The sequence below is a fragment of the Homarus americanus genome, unplaced genomic scaffold (genome assembly GCF_018991925.1).
Source record: "Homarus americanus isolate GMGI-L3 unplaced genomic scaffold, GMGI_Hamer_2.0 scaffold30535, whole genome shotgun sequence".
Lineage (NCBI taxonomy): Eukaryota > Metazoa > Arthropoda > Malacostraca > Decapoda > Nephropidae > Homarus > Homarus americanus.
In genome coordinates, this window is record NW_024732440.1 from 13,728,934 (window position 1) to 13,745,865 (window position 16,932).

A 16,932-nucleotide genomic window follows, 5' to 3' on the forward strand; every position below is an offset into this window, starting at 1 on the left:
CTGACTTAAAGTTTTTTCACTACAGAGTATTTCCATCTTTGTGTGTTATGCAATCATGCTTAAATGCCCGTGATAGTTCCTCTTGTGCTGCCCAACTTAAGGGCAGCTTCATCTGATGTGATAAGGCGTAATTAGAGTGGTGATAGACCAGCAAAGATTGATAGACTTGAACTTGCCACCCAAGACCATCTCTATCATCCTCAACACAGGTAAAAATAGTCTCAATTTATGCTTTACATTGCTTATTTAAACCTTATCATGCTTGCTTTATATGTAAGCTTTATTTCCTTGCTTGACAGTGTACACAACAAAGATATATCAAGGGTAGATGGGAGATTTTGGAGTGGCCGGTCCCTAAGCCCCTAAATGTTATATTCTTATGGGATTAATTGCTTCAATAACCGTTGAATCACTAACCAGCGACTTTTCTTGGTCCCCATATGCGTCGGTTATTGGGATATGACTGTACAGTACAGTATCGCCTAAAACTTAAATTTCAGATTAAAAATTTAAGGTTGTCTTGTATGCCAGTACAGTTTACTATCTGGTTTTCATACTGCAATCTAAAAAACATTCCAAGAAGTTATTAACTTAAACAACCTCAATTCTGTGTACCAAGTAGCAAAAAATGTCAATAAATAGTTTTCCCTACAGAAACACAGTCTATGAAATCATAAAATCATAAAGTATTGCACTTACTTCATAGTCCAGCCATAGTCAGGAGTATATCGTTCCATAAGATCAATTTCTGCACCAGGAACACTACATATCGTTCGATTCCAACAGTCTTGAATACGACGATACACATTGCGGGTGTAGAAGCTCTCAAATCCAATGTACAGAGGAACATAGCCCTGTATTAGACGAAAATGTTATTTATTCTAATCATTATGAGAAGGAATAACAATAACTCATAAAAAAAGCTAATTGGAAAAATAAATAAATACAGTACACAAGATCACACCCATATTGAGAACACCCCTCAGACACTGCACAAAACACATCAATATACCGGTAAGCGGTGGATGAAAGTGTCTGATAAGCAAAGCTGACAAAATCACACTACAGTAATTAAATGTAATTCAAGATATGATGACAACTGTTTCTGTGTATCTCAAATGAAAATGCAGTTACTACTGTATTTCCCACTGAGTGGGGTAGCAATTTCCTGGGCGAGAATGTCTTCATTAGTTTGAGTCCTTGACATGTCAGAGTGACCAACCCTGAGCATACCATAGAGAGTAACACTTTGCCAATTCTGTCTGTTCAAACCCATTTCCTCAAGGTGAGAGGTCAGAGTGTTACCCTGTGCCATGGTGTCCCACTCACAACAATCACATTAAGGTCTAATCCTAGACTTTTCCCATAGCACACCTCAAAGAAGATCAGTCGGCAATTAACTGGTAACATTTTTCAGGGGGAAAACAAATTAAGCCCCAAAAATACACAAATGGAAATACCGTACATACGTCTTTGCAATATCAATAATCATCAAGTGAATGTGATACATCATGATCAAGGCTGCTCTTATGGTAAGAGTCTGGAATTCATCACTGTTCACTCTACCTCTCTGTTTTTTTCTTTCGTTGATGGTGGGTAGAAGAATTCCTTGACGTAGCCCACGAAGAAGAGGACGCCATAGGACAGATAGATGGTGAAGTTGGTGAACGGTGAACACTCCTCGATGTCCTTTTTTATTAGTGTAGTAAAAAAAAGTATTTTTTTTTAAACTGGGAAAAGATGTGTACATTCCACAAAAGCATGACAAAAATGGACAAACACAGTTCATTAAATCAGAGTGCTGTACAGGTACTTCAAGTCTTGGAAAAGCTTTTAAATGTAAAATACCCACATTAATATTCTTTCTCCATTTTCAGGACACACATCATACATTTAGATGTTAAGCAAAACCATTACCTCTACTTAGTCCTTCTATCAAAATTATCTTTTTTGAGAATGGGGAATATATACAACACACACCCACATATATACACACAAACATACCCTACTTACAAATATGAACACATTAATTTAGGGAGTGATATACAGTTTAAATTAACCACAGTATATAGCAAAAAAAATGTGCAAGTGCATGTAGAAGGAAGGACTACATGAATTTATCATGAAGAAACATATATTTAAGGGAGCGAAACAGGTAAGAGGAAAATCTTATTTAGTTAAACCTTTAAGCAATAAGATCATAAAATACTGTGCTATGTACTGTTCCTGGCCTTATAAGCTGGAATTCAAATAAATTGGTAGAATTTATGACTTCTATAAGTCCCTATGCCTCTTACAATATCTTGGCTTTAGAAAAGATCTGCCTTTCGCCCAAGACTTACTGTGTACCAAAGTGTCAAGTAGGAAACTCTCTCTCTCAAAAAAATAAAATAAATAAATAAATAAATAATTATAATAAATAAAAAAAATAAATAAAAAAAAATAAATACTTGGAAGGCAAAAATTAGAACACACCTCACTAAGCTTTTAGTTGAAGTTGATTCTTAGACTAAATGTTGTTTGTATGCCTTACTGCAACACTTTTTCAAACACTTTCAAAGCTCACTATCCAAGAAGAAGTATAATAAAAGGGGCACATAATGGAGCCTTACAGGTACAGCCAGTCTATGGCGTGTGGAGCTTGTAAAAACGACTTTACTATTATTTATGGACTTTACAACACTTCCAAATGTTAGCTCACTTGGATTAGTCTTGCAAGATACTCTATGAGGGCATGTAACACAATTTCAGGACCAAAAATTATGACCAACCCAAGTATTTTTTTCTTACAGCATATTATTGTTCACCCAATTACCCCCCCTCCCTTAGGCAGTGATAGGGGTGGGTGGGAGCTCATAACAGTGTACCCTCTGATGGGAAATCCTATGAACAGTGTGACTTTGGGAACTGACCTTACCTAGTAAACCATGTACAGTATGTATATGAGATGTATCAAATTTTACGGAATATAAGACACACCGCCATTTCAGCAGGGAATATTTGGGAAAAAAGTTTTGTGTGCATTTTCCTCAAGTAGCCAAAGTTTTCTTAATACAGCATACTGTATAAACTGTACTAGTAAATGTTAGGAATAAATAAAAATACCAATAAAAAGGTTAAAACAAAAAATAATTACCCTATTCCCATTTGGCTGCTAGACAATGAAATTGTCAATCACATCACTACATACAGGAGACAGCTTGGAACAGCCAAGATCCCTCGCTCCCCCTCCCCTCTTAACATATGAAGAAAGTTTATTCCCTTTTGTTTTTGACCTTATGAAAATTATTTATCCTTTTCTTTTTTTTTGACATCCTGTATGTAAGATTGAATATACATGCAAAAAAAATTACTGTACCTTCCCCAAATTATAAGTTGATAAATAACCATAACATAGCTCACAGCTTGGCCTGGAGTGGTAGGAGAGAGCTAGGGGGATGTGGCTACAGTGTCTCCAGTGATGTGTTACTATTATAAATACAAAACTAATATAAAATACTGAAAAACAAGTACTAAGTCAAGACTGAAGCAAACTCACAACCCCCCTCCACCTCTTTACCCAGGATTCATAAACCATACTACAGGGGGTATCTACCTTTCGTTTGTTGTTTAACAATTGTACTACTGTACTTCAAACAACATTTGTATACAATCTAGATGAAAAAATGAAGCTAAAACCATTAAAGAACAGCCTAGCAAAAGCTAAACACAATTGCCATTTGCACTCACTCCCTGCTTCGCCATAGAAATGCAGACCAGCGGGGACGCTACCTCAGCCAACTACCTAGCAACAGCCCCACTCCCTGCCCTCCCACTCAGCCAGCTAACTCATGCACAAAGAAATATTTATTCCCTTTATGTGTTTGACCATATGATAATTATTTCTCATTTCTCTTACTTTTTTTTTGCACAATATGTATGTAGAATTGTGTGTGCATGCAAGGGAGTGAGATAAAAAGGTTGCATATGCAGTATCTACCTGAAATTTTGAGTTAAAAAATAACTAACATAACTCTCCCCTCAGCCTGCTAACTAGGGCTGGCCTTGCACGGAAAAAACAGACGTATATAGTACAGTATACTGATGCCAAGATAATATGAGGATGAGCAAGTACTGTACTCTAAAGCACTTCAACTATGTAAACTGGCAGTTTGTCCTGACCTAAATGAGAGCTTGTAGTCAAAACAATAGATTACGTTGATCTGAGATTGTTCGCCCACGGCACGTCGATTTTACCAGTAAAATTTAACAAATATAAATGGTAAAGAGGACAAGTGGGGAAATTGACAGGAGACTATCTAAAAGAAGCAAGAGTGGCATTTTTCATGTAAAAATATAAATCACCAATCCCAAAAATTTATGTATACAATACAGTACAGTACTAGGTTTGGTACTTATAATCCATCAATTGAAACACATTGCAAAACAATATCATTTGACCCAATGCAACATTTTTTGTTTTACGTACCATGTATACAATACTAATATCCATTAATTAATTTGTCATTCTCTACCGGTTCTGTATAAATTGAGAGGCGTTTTGATTTACAAAAGTTTACAATTAGAACATTCAAAGTAAAGAACACGATTCTACAAAAATATTGAAGCTGACAATCTGCACTGAACTATATTCTTGCATTTATGGAACTAACACAAGTAACAAAGCCCTTTTGTAAACCTGAGGTCGTCAGTAGATATACATTCACTTTGTATCACCAATGGGATTAACCCTTTCACTGAAGCTGGCTTATAACCCAGCATCCTGTATGCATAATGTCAATTATGGAATAAATTATGTTTGTGTTTACCTTTACTCTAAATGTTCTCTTGTTCTAATTGGGTTTTGTTTTGTTCTGTTGCAGATGTATATGGATTTATGAGTTCAATAAAGCCTTGATTACTGAAGGTGTTTGATATCATACGACAATTTATTCAACTCATATTCTACTAGCAACATGGAATGCATACTCTGCCCTGACAAGCTTGATGTTGATCCAAATTCCCCAGCTGCTGAAAAGGAATACAGTACAAGCATTGGCGTAAAACTTTTGAAAACTTTATTGATGAGTGTGGAGACAGAGCTCCTGACAAACTACGATGTTTGACAAAATATGTGTCTGCTACTGTGTATGAATACTTTGCTGATGCTACAAAGTTTGAAACCGCTATACAAGTGTTGGAAAAGGTGTATGTGAAAAAGAAAAATGAGATATTCGCCAGACACCAGCTCGCCACAAGACGTCAGTGTCCTTCCGAAACACTGGATGAATTTCTTTGCGACTTGCACAGACTCAGCAAAGATTGTAATCTAAAAGCTGTCACGGCCGAAGAATATCGTGAATAGTTAGTACGGGATGCCTTTATCAATGGACTGTCTTCTGCAACTATACGTCGACGTCTATTGGAAAACCAGGCTCTCACACTCTCTCAAGCCTCTGATCAAGGTAGAGCCTTGGATCTTGCACAGTGTACTTCTGAAGCCTTCCAGCCACTAGGCCCTGTCATTGCAGCAGCTTCAGAATGTGTGGAGGAAACTGTTAAGTCACCACACAATCAACAAGATATACATCCAGTTTAGGACTCAACACTTGCTAGTATGACCACTAAGAAACGATGTTGGTTTTGTGGTGGCAGTCTTCATTTACGGGCGAGATGTCCAGCTAAAGATAATGATTGCTCTTCATGTGGAAAAAGAGGACACTGGGCAAAAGTCTGTCAGACTAAGGGTAAGAAACAGGTCACGGCATCAATTTCATCTCCTACTCTTTGTGCCATCTCAGCTGCTGTTCCTCATTGCCTGAATTCTCTGCTACAAACTTAAAAGGTAAATGGAAGATGAATCTCCGGCCTTATTGATTCGGCAAGTTCTGAGAGTTTCATTGACAAGAGAGTGGCCCATCGGCTTAAGCTTCACATCAAACCTGTTTCCCAAAGTGTAACCTTGGCAATGTCTTCTTCAACGGCTTCTGTGATAGGTGAATCTCTATGTGAATCACAGTCATTATCCAAACACATGTCTGGGCGTCATGTGGTGATGTTATTCTCGGCATAGATTTCCAAAAACAACACTCCTCAGTTACCATAGAGTATGGAGGACCCAGACCTGAGCTAAAGATTTCCAACATTGGTAACAAGCCTGTATGTAGCCTGGCATCAGCAGGTATGTCAGAACCACTGTTATTTGCAAACATGCAAGGAGATGTAAAGCCGATAGCCTCCAAATCTAGGAAGTTTTGCCCTGATGACCAAAAGTTCATTAGCAAAGAAATACAACGCTTATTGTCCGAAGGCATCATAGAATCAAGTACATCACCTTGGCGTGCACAGGTGGTGATTGCAAGAGATGATTCAGGCTGTCACAGAAAACGAATGTGCATCGACTACTCTTCTACGGTGAACATTTACACCAATGTCGACGCATATCCAAACATTGAAACCATGGTCAACACTCTTGCTAAGTACCACGTGTTCTCAACATTTGATCTAAAGAGCGCATACCATCAACTATGCATAAACGAGTCTGATAAACCCTTTACAGCATTTGAAGCAAATGGCAGACTGTATCAATTCACACGTGTACCATTTGGTGTCACTAAATGTTTGTTGCCGTTTTTTCAAAGAGCCATAGACAAGTTTGTGGAGGAGGAGAATCTATGTGACACATTTCCCTACGTTGACAATATTACCATAGGTGGTCAGGATCAGAAAGAACACGACACAAATCTTGAGAAATTTCTTGCTGCTGCTGAGAAAAGGAAGCTGACATTCAGAGGCCAATTGCAAGAACGGTTATGGGTTGTACGGCGCCATTTACGATGACCCTCTTGCCCTGGTCTTTTTTCAGCAATATCGCCTTTAACACATGGAATTCTGCACTTTTCGAAGCTTTGGAGGAGTCTCGAAACAAGTTTCCTGGTGGGAATTATTAGCTAGTGCTGTACTCAAAATATCAAAACTTCGAGATCTCTCCAGAGCTTCAAAAGGGTGGTATAAATGAAATATGATCAGGGCAAGAAGGTCATCGTAAATGGCGTCGTACACCCCTCGACTGTTCTTGCAATTGGCCCTCAATACATCCAAATCTACAATATCAGCAACATCGATCAATCTTCTGGGTTATCAACTTGGAAATGGTCAAATCAAACCAGATCCGAAAAGGCTAAAACCACTGCAAGAACTTCCACCACCTACAAACTGATCGGCTCTTCAACGTGTAATTGGTATGTTTGCTTATTACGCTAAGTGGATCCCGGAGTTTTCAGACAAGGCACGGCCTCTCTACAAGGCTAAATCTTTTCCTCTGGACCGTGAAGCACTCACAGCTTTTGAATACTTGAAGAAACTGCTTGGGGAAGCTGCCCTAAATAGCATTGACCATGCCATCCCATTTGTTGTGGAGTGTGATGAGTCGGATGTGGCAGTGTCTGCTACTTTGAATCAAGCTGGTCGGCCAGTGGCCTTCATGTCTTGGATGTTATCTGGCAGTAAGATTCACTCTCCTCCTGTTGAGAAGGAGGCGACTGCAATAATTGAAGCAGTAAGAAAGTGGTCTCACCTTTTGTTGGGACGGCACTTTACCATTGTTACTGACCAGCGATCAGTTGCATTTACTGTATGCTGGACAGTCGTAGGAGGACTAAAGTGAAGAATGACAAGATACAAGGGTGGCGCCTCGAACTCGCATGTTTTAGCTATTCCATTTGGTATCGGCCAGGTAGAGACAACGTTGCTCCTGACACTTTCACCCGAGCGTTCTGCGGAGCCATCTCATCGTCAAACCTAACTGTCATCCATGAAGGGCTCTGCCACCCGGGGGTTGTCAGAATGCTTCATTTTGTCCGGACAAAGAACCTCCCATTTTCTACGGAGGATGTGAAAAAGGCCTGTTCAACTTGTCGTGTATGTGCTGAAATCAAGCCAACATTTCACAGGCCTACTGAAAATACCCTTATCAAAGCTACTCAACCAATGGATAGACTGAACATTGACTTCAAAGGTCCTCTTCCATCACGCATGAGAAACTCTTATCTCTTCACTACTGTGGATGAATATTCCAGATTTCCCTTTGCTATTCCATGTGCTGACATGATCTCCTCAACTGTCATCAGATGTCTGGACACCATCTTGTCGCTTTGTGGTATGGCGAGTTTTGTCCACTCTGATCGAGGAAGTGCTTTTATGTCTCGTGAAGTGAAAACTCATCTCGCTAGTCGTGGAGTGGCGTCCAGCAAAACTACACCTTACCACCCAACAAGAAACAGTCAAATAGAACAGTGCAATGGCATAATCTAGAATTCCATATGTTTAGCTGCCAAATCTCGAGATGTTCCGGACACTGAATGGGAGGCTCTCCTACCCGAAGCACTTCACTCCATTAGATCACTGCTCTCAACAGCCATCAACGTGATTCCACATGAGAGGTTTTCAATTTTCCGACACGATCTTGTCAGGATACATCCTTGCCAACATGGCTAACGACTCCAGGTCCTGTCTTCTTACGTTGATTCGTCCGCTCAAGCAAAGGTGACCCTCTCGTTGATGAGGTGGAGCTCCTCGAGGCTAACCCAACGTATGCACACATCGAGTCTCCAGATGGACGTGAATCTTCAGTTTCCCTCTGTGATCTTGCTCCATGCCCCAGTGGAACCTCATCATCAGACATCTCTGCCAGATCAACCTCACCTCCAGTGGAGTCAGAAATGTTGGATAATGGTGAGGGGGTTGCTGCAGAGGGAGATACAGGGACGACATTGCTGAATCCTAGTATCATGCAGGAGTTACCTCTTCGTCGTTCTACTCGGCAGCGAAGAGAACCCCAGCGACACAGCTATGATGTTTGATTGATTATGTTGGCAGGGATGAATGTCGTAATATGGAATAAATGATGTTTGTGTTTACCTTTACTCTAAATGTTCTCTTGTTCTAATCGGGTTTTGTTTTGTTCTGTTGCAGATGTGTATGGATTTATGAGTTGAGTAAAGCCTTGATTACTGAAGGTGTTTGATATCATACGACACATAATAAAAACCAAACTTAATTTTTCAATGTTTACTGGTAGAGTACTTATGAACTCAGCACTATTTTGTTCAGTCCTCCTCGCACCATCCATTCTTATGAGCAAGCATCTTCAGGGGTCAAGGTAAAAAAAAAAAAAAAAAAAAAAAAACTGTACCTGTACATTATTTAATACAGTACCTGTACTGTACTAATACTGTGTTATAATTTTTAAGATTTTACAAGTAGGGATGGCTTTTACTCATACCCGGTAATCTATTGTTAATTAACACGGTTCAGAATTGCGAACAAATCAATTCATGAACAGGGCCAGGAAAGTAACTCTTTCATAATTCAGGGACCCCATAATCTGTTTTGGTAAAAGAGGTAAGGTATATTATGGAGATCTATACTTGACCATGGGAGTAAAAAATAACTTGTCAATTGAAGAGGAGTTCCTCCACCCGCACCAAGCACCCAGAAGTCAATAACAACACTGAAGTCAAAATAAGTCAACAACAAAAAGGTTATAGGAGTATGAGCTAGTGCGAAAATGCCTTTAATTACTAAACCTAGAAACCATATTACCTCGAAGAACACCACCATTCTCATTCCAATATGACACTGAATGTCATCAGGTCATTCACAATTATAAATTTGCCTTACCTCTCTATTCTTTTCTTTGGTGGTTGCACGGCTGAAGAACTCCTTTATGTGCCCCACCAAGAGAAGGACTCCGTAAGACAGGAAGGTGAAGAAGGCTACAAAGATTGAGCATTCTTCCTCCTTCTGGTGTATCTTTTTCTTATTGGGTACATTTGAGTTTTCATATCCTGGACTAGCATAGCCATTTTGAGTAGAAATAGTAGTTCCATTCTGAAAAAAAAATCTATTACAAAAAAGAAAAGCAAAACTGCACATTGCTTAAAATGATACATTACTTTTCTATAATGGGGAAAAAAAAAAAAAAAAAAAATATATATATATATATATATATATATATATATATATATATATATATATATATATATATATATATATATATATATATATATATATATATATATATATATATATATATATATATATATATATATATATATATATATATATATATATATATATATATATATATATATATATATATATATATATATATATATATATATATATATATATATACTGTACTGTATTCATAATATAAATGTAAAACAGTAATATATGAGGTAATATTCCAATATGTATGGTATTTACAGACACCACGTTACATGTAGTAATCTAGAAGATAATAAATGTTACACTGTACAGGGTATTATAATTCCTTGAGATAAATTTATTGTGTATAATAGGTGCCACTAACAGGGTTCAGGCTTTCACTTGGCTCAGCCATGTAAATAATTTTCTTTCTGTCCACTCTGTATCTATATTTTTCTGGCTAAATAAACTGTATCAATATCAACCTGTAGCCTTTCTTGATACGGTATTATCATTTCCGTTATCCAGTGAATTTTAAGGTTTTATTTAAGTTTTGGAATCACTACTTTAGACAATTCTAGGACTCGTTAGTTCTGTAACCTTTCTTTCTCAAATGATTACTTTCCGATAAAATTTTAATAAATTGTTGAAAAATTGTAGTAGAGGTATTTTTTCTTAGTTCTCGTTTATGTTGCCACCGTCCCAAAGAGCTCCTGCAAGTTCATTTGTTGGTTATTATGCTGCATTACGCATGTGCTAAAGTCTGACGCATGCCCAGTTGTTCTTTGGACGTTGATTGGTGGATATGATTTTGGATCAACCAATCACAGTTCGGTATAGGCCCCAGCCGCCACCCACTTGAATTTGAATTTATTTGCGAGATGTCTCCCTTGTGCAATGGCTGTAATTTCATTTACTTCCAAATTATCGCCAAATTTCACATCAATTATTACAGTAAAGACAAAGTTATTTGCACAAAGTGTAACCATCCTTGTAATTACCAAGCTGAGAAACACCTTTGTTCCTGTGGGAGAAGAACTGTTATTCCCAAGTCTAGCAAGAGGAACATTTCTCCACAGTGCACATCTGGAGCCGTGGAAACTGATCTTATTTGTCAATAATTGTCTTCATAAGGTCTGGGACCCCAACTCTGAGTCTTCTGAGTCTAATTAAGGTAAGCACACAAGCAGACAGGTTTAGAGTTAGGTTAGGTTATGTTTAGAGTTGGGTTGGGTTTTGGATGATTTTGACCTTCATTTATATTGCAAATTACTACTTTTTTGCGATTTTCCCCCAACCAAAACCCCTGGTTCCCACTGGGGGTCCCCCATTATCATTGGATAAGGGGGGAAGCTCAAAATGTAATGATTTGCGGTAAAAATGAAGGTCAGAATCGTTCTAAACACATCAAAAACCACCAGAAAAACATTTCAACTTCTAAATAGGTGGATAACCAAAACGATAATTTTACCCTTTCTTGTATGGTAGAGTAGGTGTTACTTTAGCAAACTTATGTCCATCTGATACAGAATTGGTACTAATGGAAAGATTAATTAGATAGATGTGTAACTGGTGTTTTCATTAGTGACACCATCCCTTAAAAAGCTGACTGGGATGATATTAATACAGTATTTATGCTCTTGTGAGGGTCTAGTTTGTTTAATGAAGTTGTTATTACAGTAGTACCTGTACCAGGTTTTTTATGTGAGTATAGTTGGTGTTCCCTATTCTCATGTTTCACAATTACCAAGCTTTATTAAGAAATGATAAGATAGGTTTTCTCTTTTCATTTATATTCTTCTTCCATTGTTGTTCGGTGGCTGAACATGGTCTTGTGTGACTTTATATACTGTATGGCCCTTACATTACTCTTTTTTTTCCAGTTACCCTAACATATTATCACATAATAAAGCTTAGTGCAGTAATTATGAAACAAGGGAATTGTGAACAGGGGCCAGAACCCAACTACACTCACGTAAATAAACGTGGTAATACCCAATAGCCACCTCATTTAGAACGTTATTTGTCACAGTAAAGAGTTCACAAATTCAGTGCAAATGTGCAAAAGGAAAGGGCTACCGAGCTGCTCAAAGGTCTGTTCCAGCTTAAATCTGACAAAAGTTTCTAGATATGCATTAAGACAAACACTGTACTTTAGTGCCAAATAGCAAATATAATAAATCACACCATTATTATGGTAGCAATCCTAAAATAGTTATCCTCACATACATTTTCATTAAAATCCCAAAGAACACAAACAATAATGAAGATTGTGAGCCTAAATAATAGCTTCCCTTAAATGTTTTCCTCTATTACCATCCTTGTAATAACAACATACACCTGCACTTTCACCTGTTGTGACTAGACCAATCAACATTCCACCAGCGTTATCAAGATTGCCAAAGTGGCATCACGATTTATTAGATTGAACCAACACCTATAAAAATTATAATATTGTACTGAGTTATAAATTAAAGCGGGGTCTTCATGATTTGTGTCTTGCCTTCAAAACTTCATTGATAATTAATCAAAATATCGGGCAAGGTGGAACTTGGGTGCGGTAGAGTATTCTTTTCCGTGACCTATATCGTATGAGTTCCATGATAGGTTTTGAAAAATAGGCGCTAACCTGATGGTGAACTTTTCCCTTGGTACCTCCTGCGCTGTTGACAGGTGTTTTCTCGTTGTTACATCTTTCAAAGTGCTTGTTATTTAGTATTTTTTCGTGGGGAACTTGTGCGGGGAGCTCCGTGTGTGCCACCATGTTTTGGTATCCGTCACGCCAACCTGCATGAGGCGCCAAGAGTTCCAGTCATTGGGTGATCTGAATGGCGCGCGTCTTTCTAGCCAATCAGTAATTGGAGAAAGTTTCCATGTACTGTAATGTATTATAACATTTTAATACAATAATTAATTCAAATATTTAAATGATAACATTACAGCTAAATAAGGATACAACTTTTATTAAGTCTGTATTTCTTAGGTTGGAGAATGATGGCATTTATTGAGTCTTTTGTTACTTAACCGGCAATCGCGCACTAGAGCTCGTCAGGACCAGTCACTACAGACAGCAGTGCTCTGTGTGAAGGTGTTACACAGAGCGGTGTGTTGTGTGCGTGGCTCTAAACTGACAGTTGCACAGTGGAGGGGCAGCATATTCAGTTTCTGTGATAACCTCTGCCCGTTGGTGTAATTATAAGGCATAGCAATGTCTAATTTTGACCAGTTCGCTAGTATGCCCACGGCAGGCAAAACTGACCCCACCCCAAACCAAGACCCTTTTTCGTCTGGATCGAATCGAGATTCCTTGAATCTAGATGACTTTGAGAAGGTGGAAGCAGACCAGCTGCCGCCTCCTGTAAATCAAAGTGCTCGGGCAGCTACTGATTTCATGGATGACTTCATGTCCCAAGTGCCAAGCTCAGGACAGGACTTCTTTTCAAACCTCTCAAGTATGCCTGCGTCCGATACAAAACCTGGAATTTCTCCCATCTCGCCAGACCTTTCTCTTTCAAGCGATTCACTTAAACGGGATGAAGCTGGAATGGACCCCTTCAGCACAGAAACAGTGCCTAGTGGTCCCTTTGTACCTAAACCCATCTCAGGATCAACAGATTCTTTTGGTGTCGACCTTCTGGCGTCTGCTCCACCTCCTGCTACTGATTTCCATGGCGACAAGACTTCCCATGATATGTCACAGATTGAGGACTTCTTTATCACAGAGGGCCAAGGAAGCTCATACAATGACTTTATGATTCCCGAGCCTAAGACAGGAAAGCCCGTCAATGAACCCCTATTTGATCCCTTCTCAACCACGGAAAGTAAAGCCCCTCCAGCCTTCGAGCCCCTATTGGACCCTGTAGCTGCACCAGTGATCCAAGCACCCCCAGCTCTGCGAGATCCCAGCCCTGAACCTATTTTGAAGCGTGAACCCACTCCACCACCCCGGGAACCCTCTCCTCCACGTGAGCCTACTCCACCACCTCGTAAACCATCTCCACGACGTGAACCTACTCCTCCACCCCGTGAGCCTACTCCTCCACCCCGTGAGCCTACTCCTCCACCTCGCCAACCCACTCCACGTGAACCCACCCCACCGCCCCGTGAACCCAGCCCTCCTCGTCAGCCAACTCCACCACGTGAACCTACGCCTCCACGCCAGCCCAGTCCACCACGTGAACCCACTCCCCCACCACGTCAACCTTCCCCAACACGTGAACCCACTCCCCACCACGTGAGCCCACTCCACCACGTCCCCCTCCCCACCGCGTCAACCCACTCCCCCACCGCGTCAGCCCACTCCCCCACCGCGTCAGCCCAGCCCTCCCCCCACCGCGTCAGCCCACTCCCCCACCGCGTCAACCCCACCGCGTCAACCCACTCCCCCACCTCGTGAACCTACACCTCCACGCCAGCCCACTCCACCTCGTGAACCTACACCTCCACGCCAGCCCACTCCACCTCGTGAACCTACACCTCCACGCCAGCCCACTCCACCTCGTGAACCCACTCCTCCTAGGAAGGCTAGCCCACCTCCCGTACAAGTACTGAAGAAAGCTATAGCAGCACCAGTCCAGGAAGCCCGCGTTACCTCAGGCAAGAACTACCAAGTGTCCGACACTAGCAAATCCTTGGCTGTGTTCAACCCATGTAAGTAGAGATTTCGTCAGTTTCTACTTCAATAAAAAAAAAGTTCTTTTCTTCTACATGTTAATTAGGGAACATGTGTTTATTACACTATCATTGACAACGGTTTTTCTCGACTCTCCTTCTGTTATGTTTTGATGACTTCGAAAGTAACGTGGAATGTTGTTCACCCAGGTTCCACTGGTTCAGCAAGAATTGACGTTATTTGACAAAGGAACCACAAGTTAAGGATAGTAATTGTACATGTAATTGGTGGTAAGGTAACGTCTTACAAGTTCTCTTGAAAAGTGTGAACAAAATTGTCATAAATTAATAATGTAACACATGTCTCATGCCCCAAGCTTTATGGCAGACGACAGATCGATTACCCTGACACTCTTCCTGAACATTTCCACGACGGTATGGATTGTATGATTACATTCAAGGGCGCGTAAATGCCCAAAAGATTTTCTGATCCGCGTTGACGGTCGAAGTCAACAATAACAGTTAAAGATACAGATTTTATTATTATAATTATTATTATTATTAATTATTTTATTTATTTTTTTGCAAGTAACCACCATGATGAATGTTCACTCCAGGAAGGTGTTTCAGTTCGTCATATGTTTGCTTGTGGTTAGGATTTATATTCCTTTCGTTAACCAGCAGTATAAGGACTTTGAAACTTACCGTTACGTGAGAACCTGTAATCCCTTTCTCGCGTTATTAATAATTTAATACGGGTTATTTTTTTTGAAGGTCACCGTGCACGTCAGGGTGTCAAGCGCCCTATTTCAATATTTGTGAGTTAATCCATATAGAAACCATTAATACACATCATCAACTTTTTCATGAATGTAAGAACCGTTTCATGCACATTATACATTTTCCAATATCGACTCGGGTGGTCTACAGTATACTATATGTAAGTGTGTTAAACGTATTAAATTTATTTTAAATATATGATTTTAGTCGATTTCCCCTTTAAAACAAATGTCAGTATTACTCAGACACGAACAGTATTGTAGTAAAGTTGTTAAGTGGGAGCTATGGCTCGTATATCTGCATTTCTCTGACTCAATTCGAGCAGGTACAGTCACAGATGGGGCATATCCGGTATCCCTCCTGAAAAAGGAAAGAATGCATATCAAGATATTTTGATGTTTGAATTTTTTGTCATTTTGCCTTTTTTTTTATTTATTTTTGTTTTTATTCTAAGCGGTGAGGTGTATTTGTAAACTCCCGGTAGAAATAAAAATTGGCGCAGCCTAAAAGACAGCTTCGTGCCAGTCAGAAAACGCCGTGCTGAAGTAAATGCCGTTTATTCCAACAAACTCATCCATATTAAGAAAATGCTTTAGTCCTTCGTTTTGGTATCCATTCAACCGAAAAGTGTTTAAAGCCACTGCCGTATTGTGTTGTTGTTTGGTAAAGTTGTCGTTAAAGGCCAAGTGGAACGACAATTCTGCTGCATCATGGAATTACAACCTGCGTTTTCCAGGGAGCCATGAAACAGGTGGGAAAGGTGACTCACCGTCTCCCTCTATGAACCGCACTTGTCTGGTGGTACTGTGAGAGCCACGCCCACCTCCCCCGTGCCGCCGCCTCATTGGTTCCTAAGGATCCGTGGCCATGTGTATAGGAGTGAGGACTTCTCGCTTGTACTGCTGTGTACATCCTAGAGGATGGCAACTGTTTTGTGACTGGTGTTTACGGTGACGTAATTTTACGTTGCGCACTACTTAAGATATGATTTTTTTATATCTGAACTATTTTTTGGCACAAACAAACTTAATTGAGTTGTCTTGACAAGATCAATCATATCTTAGGGGAAAAAAACAACCACTGGGAACTCCGTCGTACTGTACAACGAAAAGCTGTTCCTGTTGGGTCATGGGGTTACGATAAAAACGTAAAGATTTGTTTTAGGTCGAACAAGGAACTTCATATTTCTATTTATATAGAAAAAAAAATACTTCATTCTAATACGTTTCCGTCGTAACTTTGTATTTTTCGTGTATTTTAACCGACATTACCAACAATATTGGTTGTTGAAAGTGGACAGGGCTTTGTAGTAGAGGGAAGATGGATGAAAAAAAAAACTAAGAAACCTTAGAAAACCTTACCTAAAGTATAAAATCTCAAAACCATAAAAAGTTTAACTTATTCGTTTTTGGTGTTCAGCTGAGGGCTTCATAAACTCGAAACGATTCTTAACCTCACAAGGTGAGTGAAGTTATAGATGGGGTCAGTAAATCATGCGATTCCTGGCGGATACCTTCAGTAAGATCTGTACAGTACGTATCGTGAGTGGTGGCAGCAGTATGGGAGGGAGGT

General features: G+C 39.6%; 2 protein-coding genes across 6 annotated transcripts in view; one reads left to right on the top strand and one right to left on the bottom strand.

Annotated features, from left to right (window-relative positions):
• The window catches only part of LOC121868838 (serine palmitoyltransferase 2-like), a 36,744-nt gene extending 24,000 nt beyond the window's left edge, over positions 1 to 12,744 (bottom strand). For 3 of the 5 annotated variants that reach the window (XM_042369813.1, XM_042369815.1, XM_042369816.1), the window contains exons 1-4: positions 12,599 to 12,744; positions 9,661 to 9,870; positions 1,567 to 1,689; positions 700 to 854 (exon numbers count right to left, since the gene is read on the bottom strand). In XM_042369813.1, the coding sequence (XP_042225747.1) occupies positions 700 to 854; positions 1,567 to 1,689; positions 9,661 to 9,870; positions 12,599 to 12,733 (623 nt within the window). In that variant the 5' untranslated portion in view covers positions 12,734 to 12,744. The remainder of the gene's footprint in view (positions 1 to 699; positions 855 to 1,566; positions 1,690 to 9,660; positions 9,871 to 12,598) is intronic. The other 2 variants (XM_042369814.1, XM_042369817.1) reach the window with 1 other exon arrangement.
• Positions 12,745 to 13,204: 460 nt separating this feature from the next.
• On the top strand, positions 13,205 to 14,148 carry LOC121868698 (vegetative cell wall protein gp1-like). The gene is made up of 2 exons (XM_042369535.1): positions 13,205 to 14,015; positions 14,132 to 14,148. The coding sequence occupies exons 1-2, from the start codon at positions 13,205 to 13,207 to the stop codon at positions 14,146 to 14,148; spliced, it is 828 nt and encodes a 275-aa protein (XP_042225469.1).
• Positions 14,149 to 16,932: the final 2,784 nt, after the last annotated feature.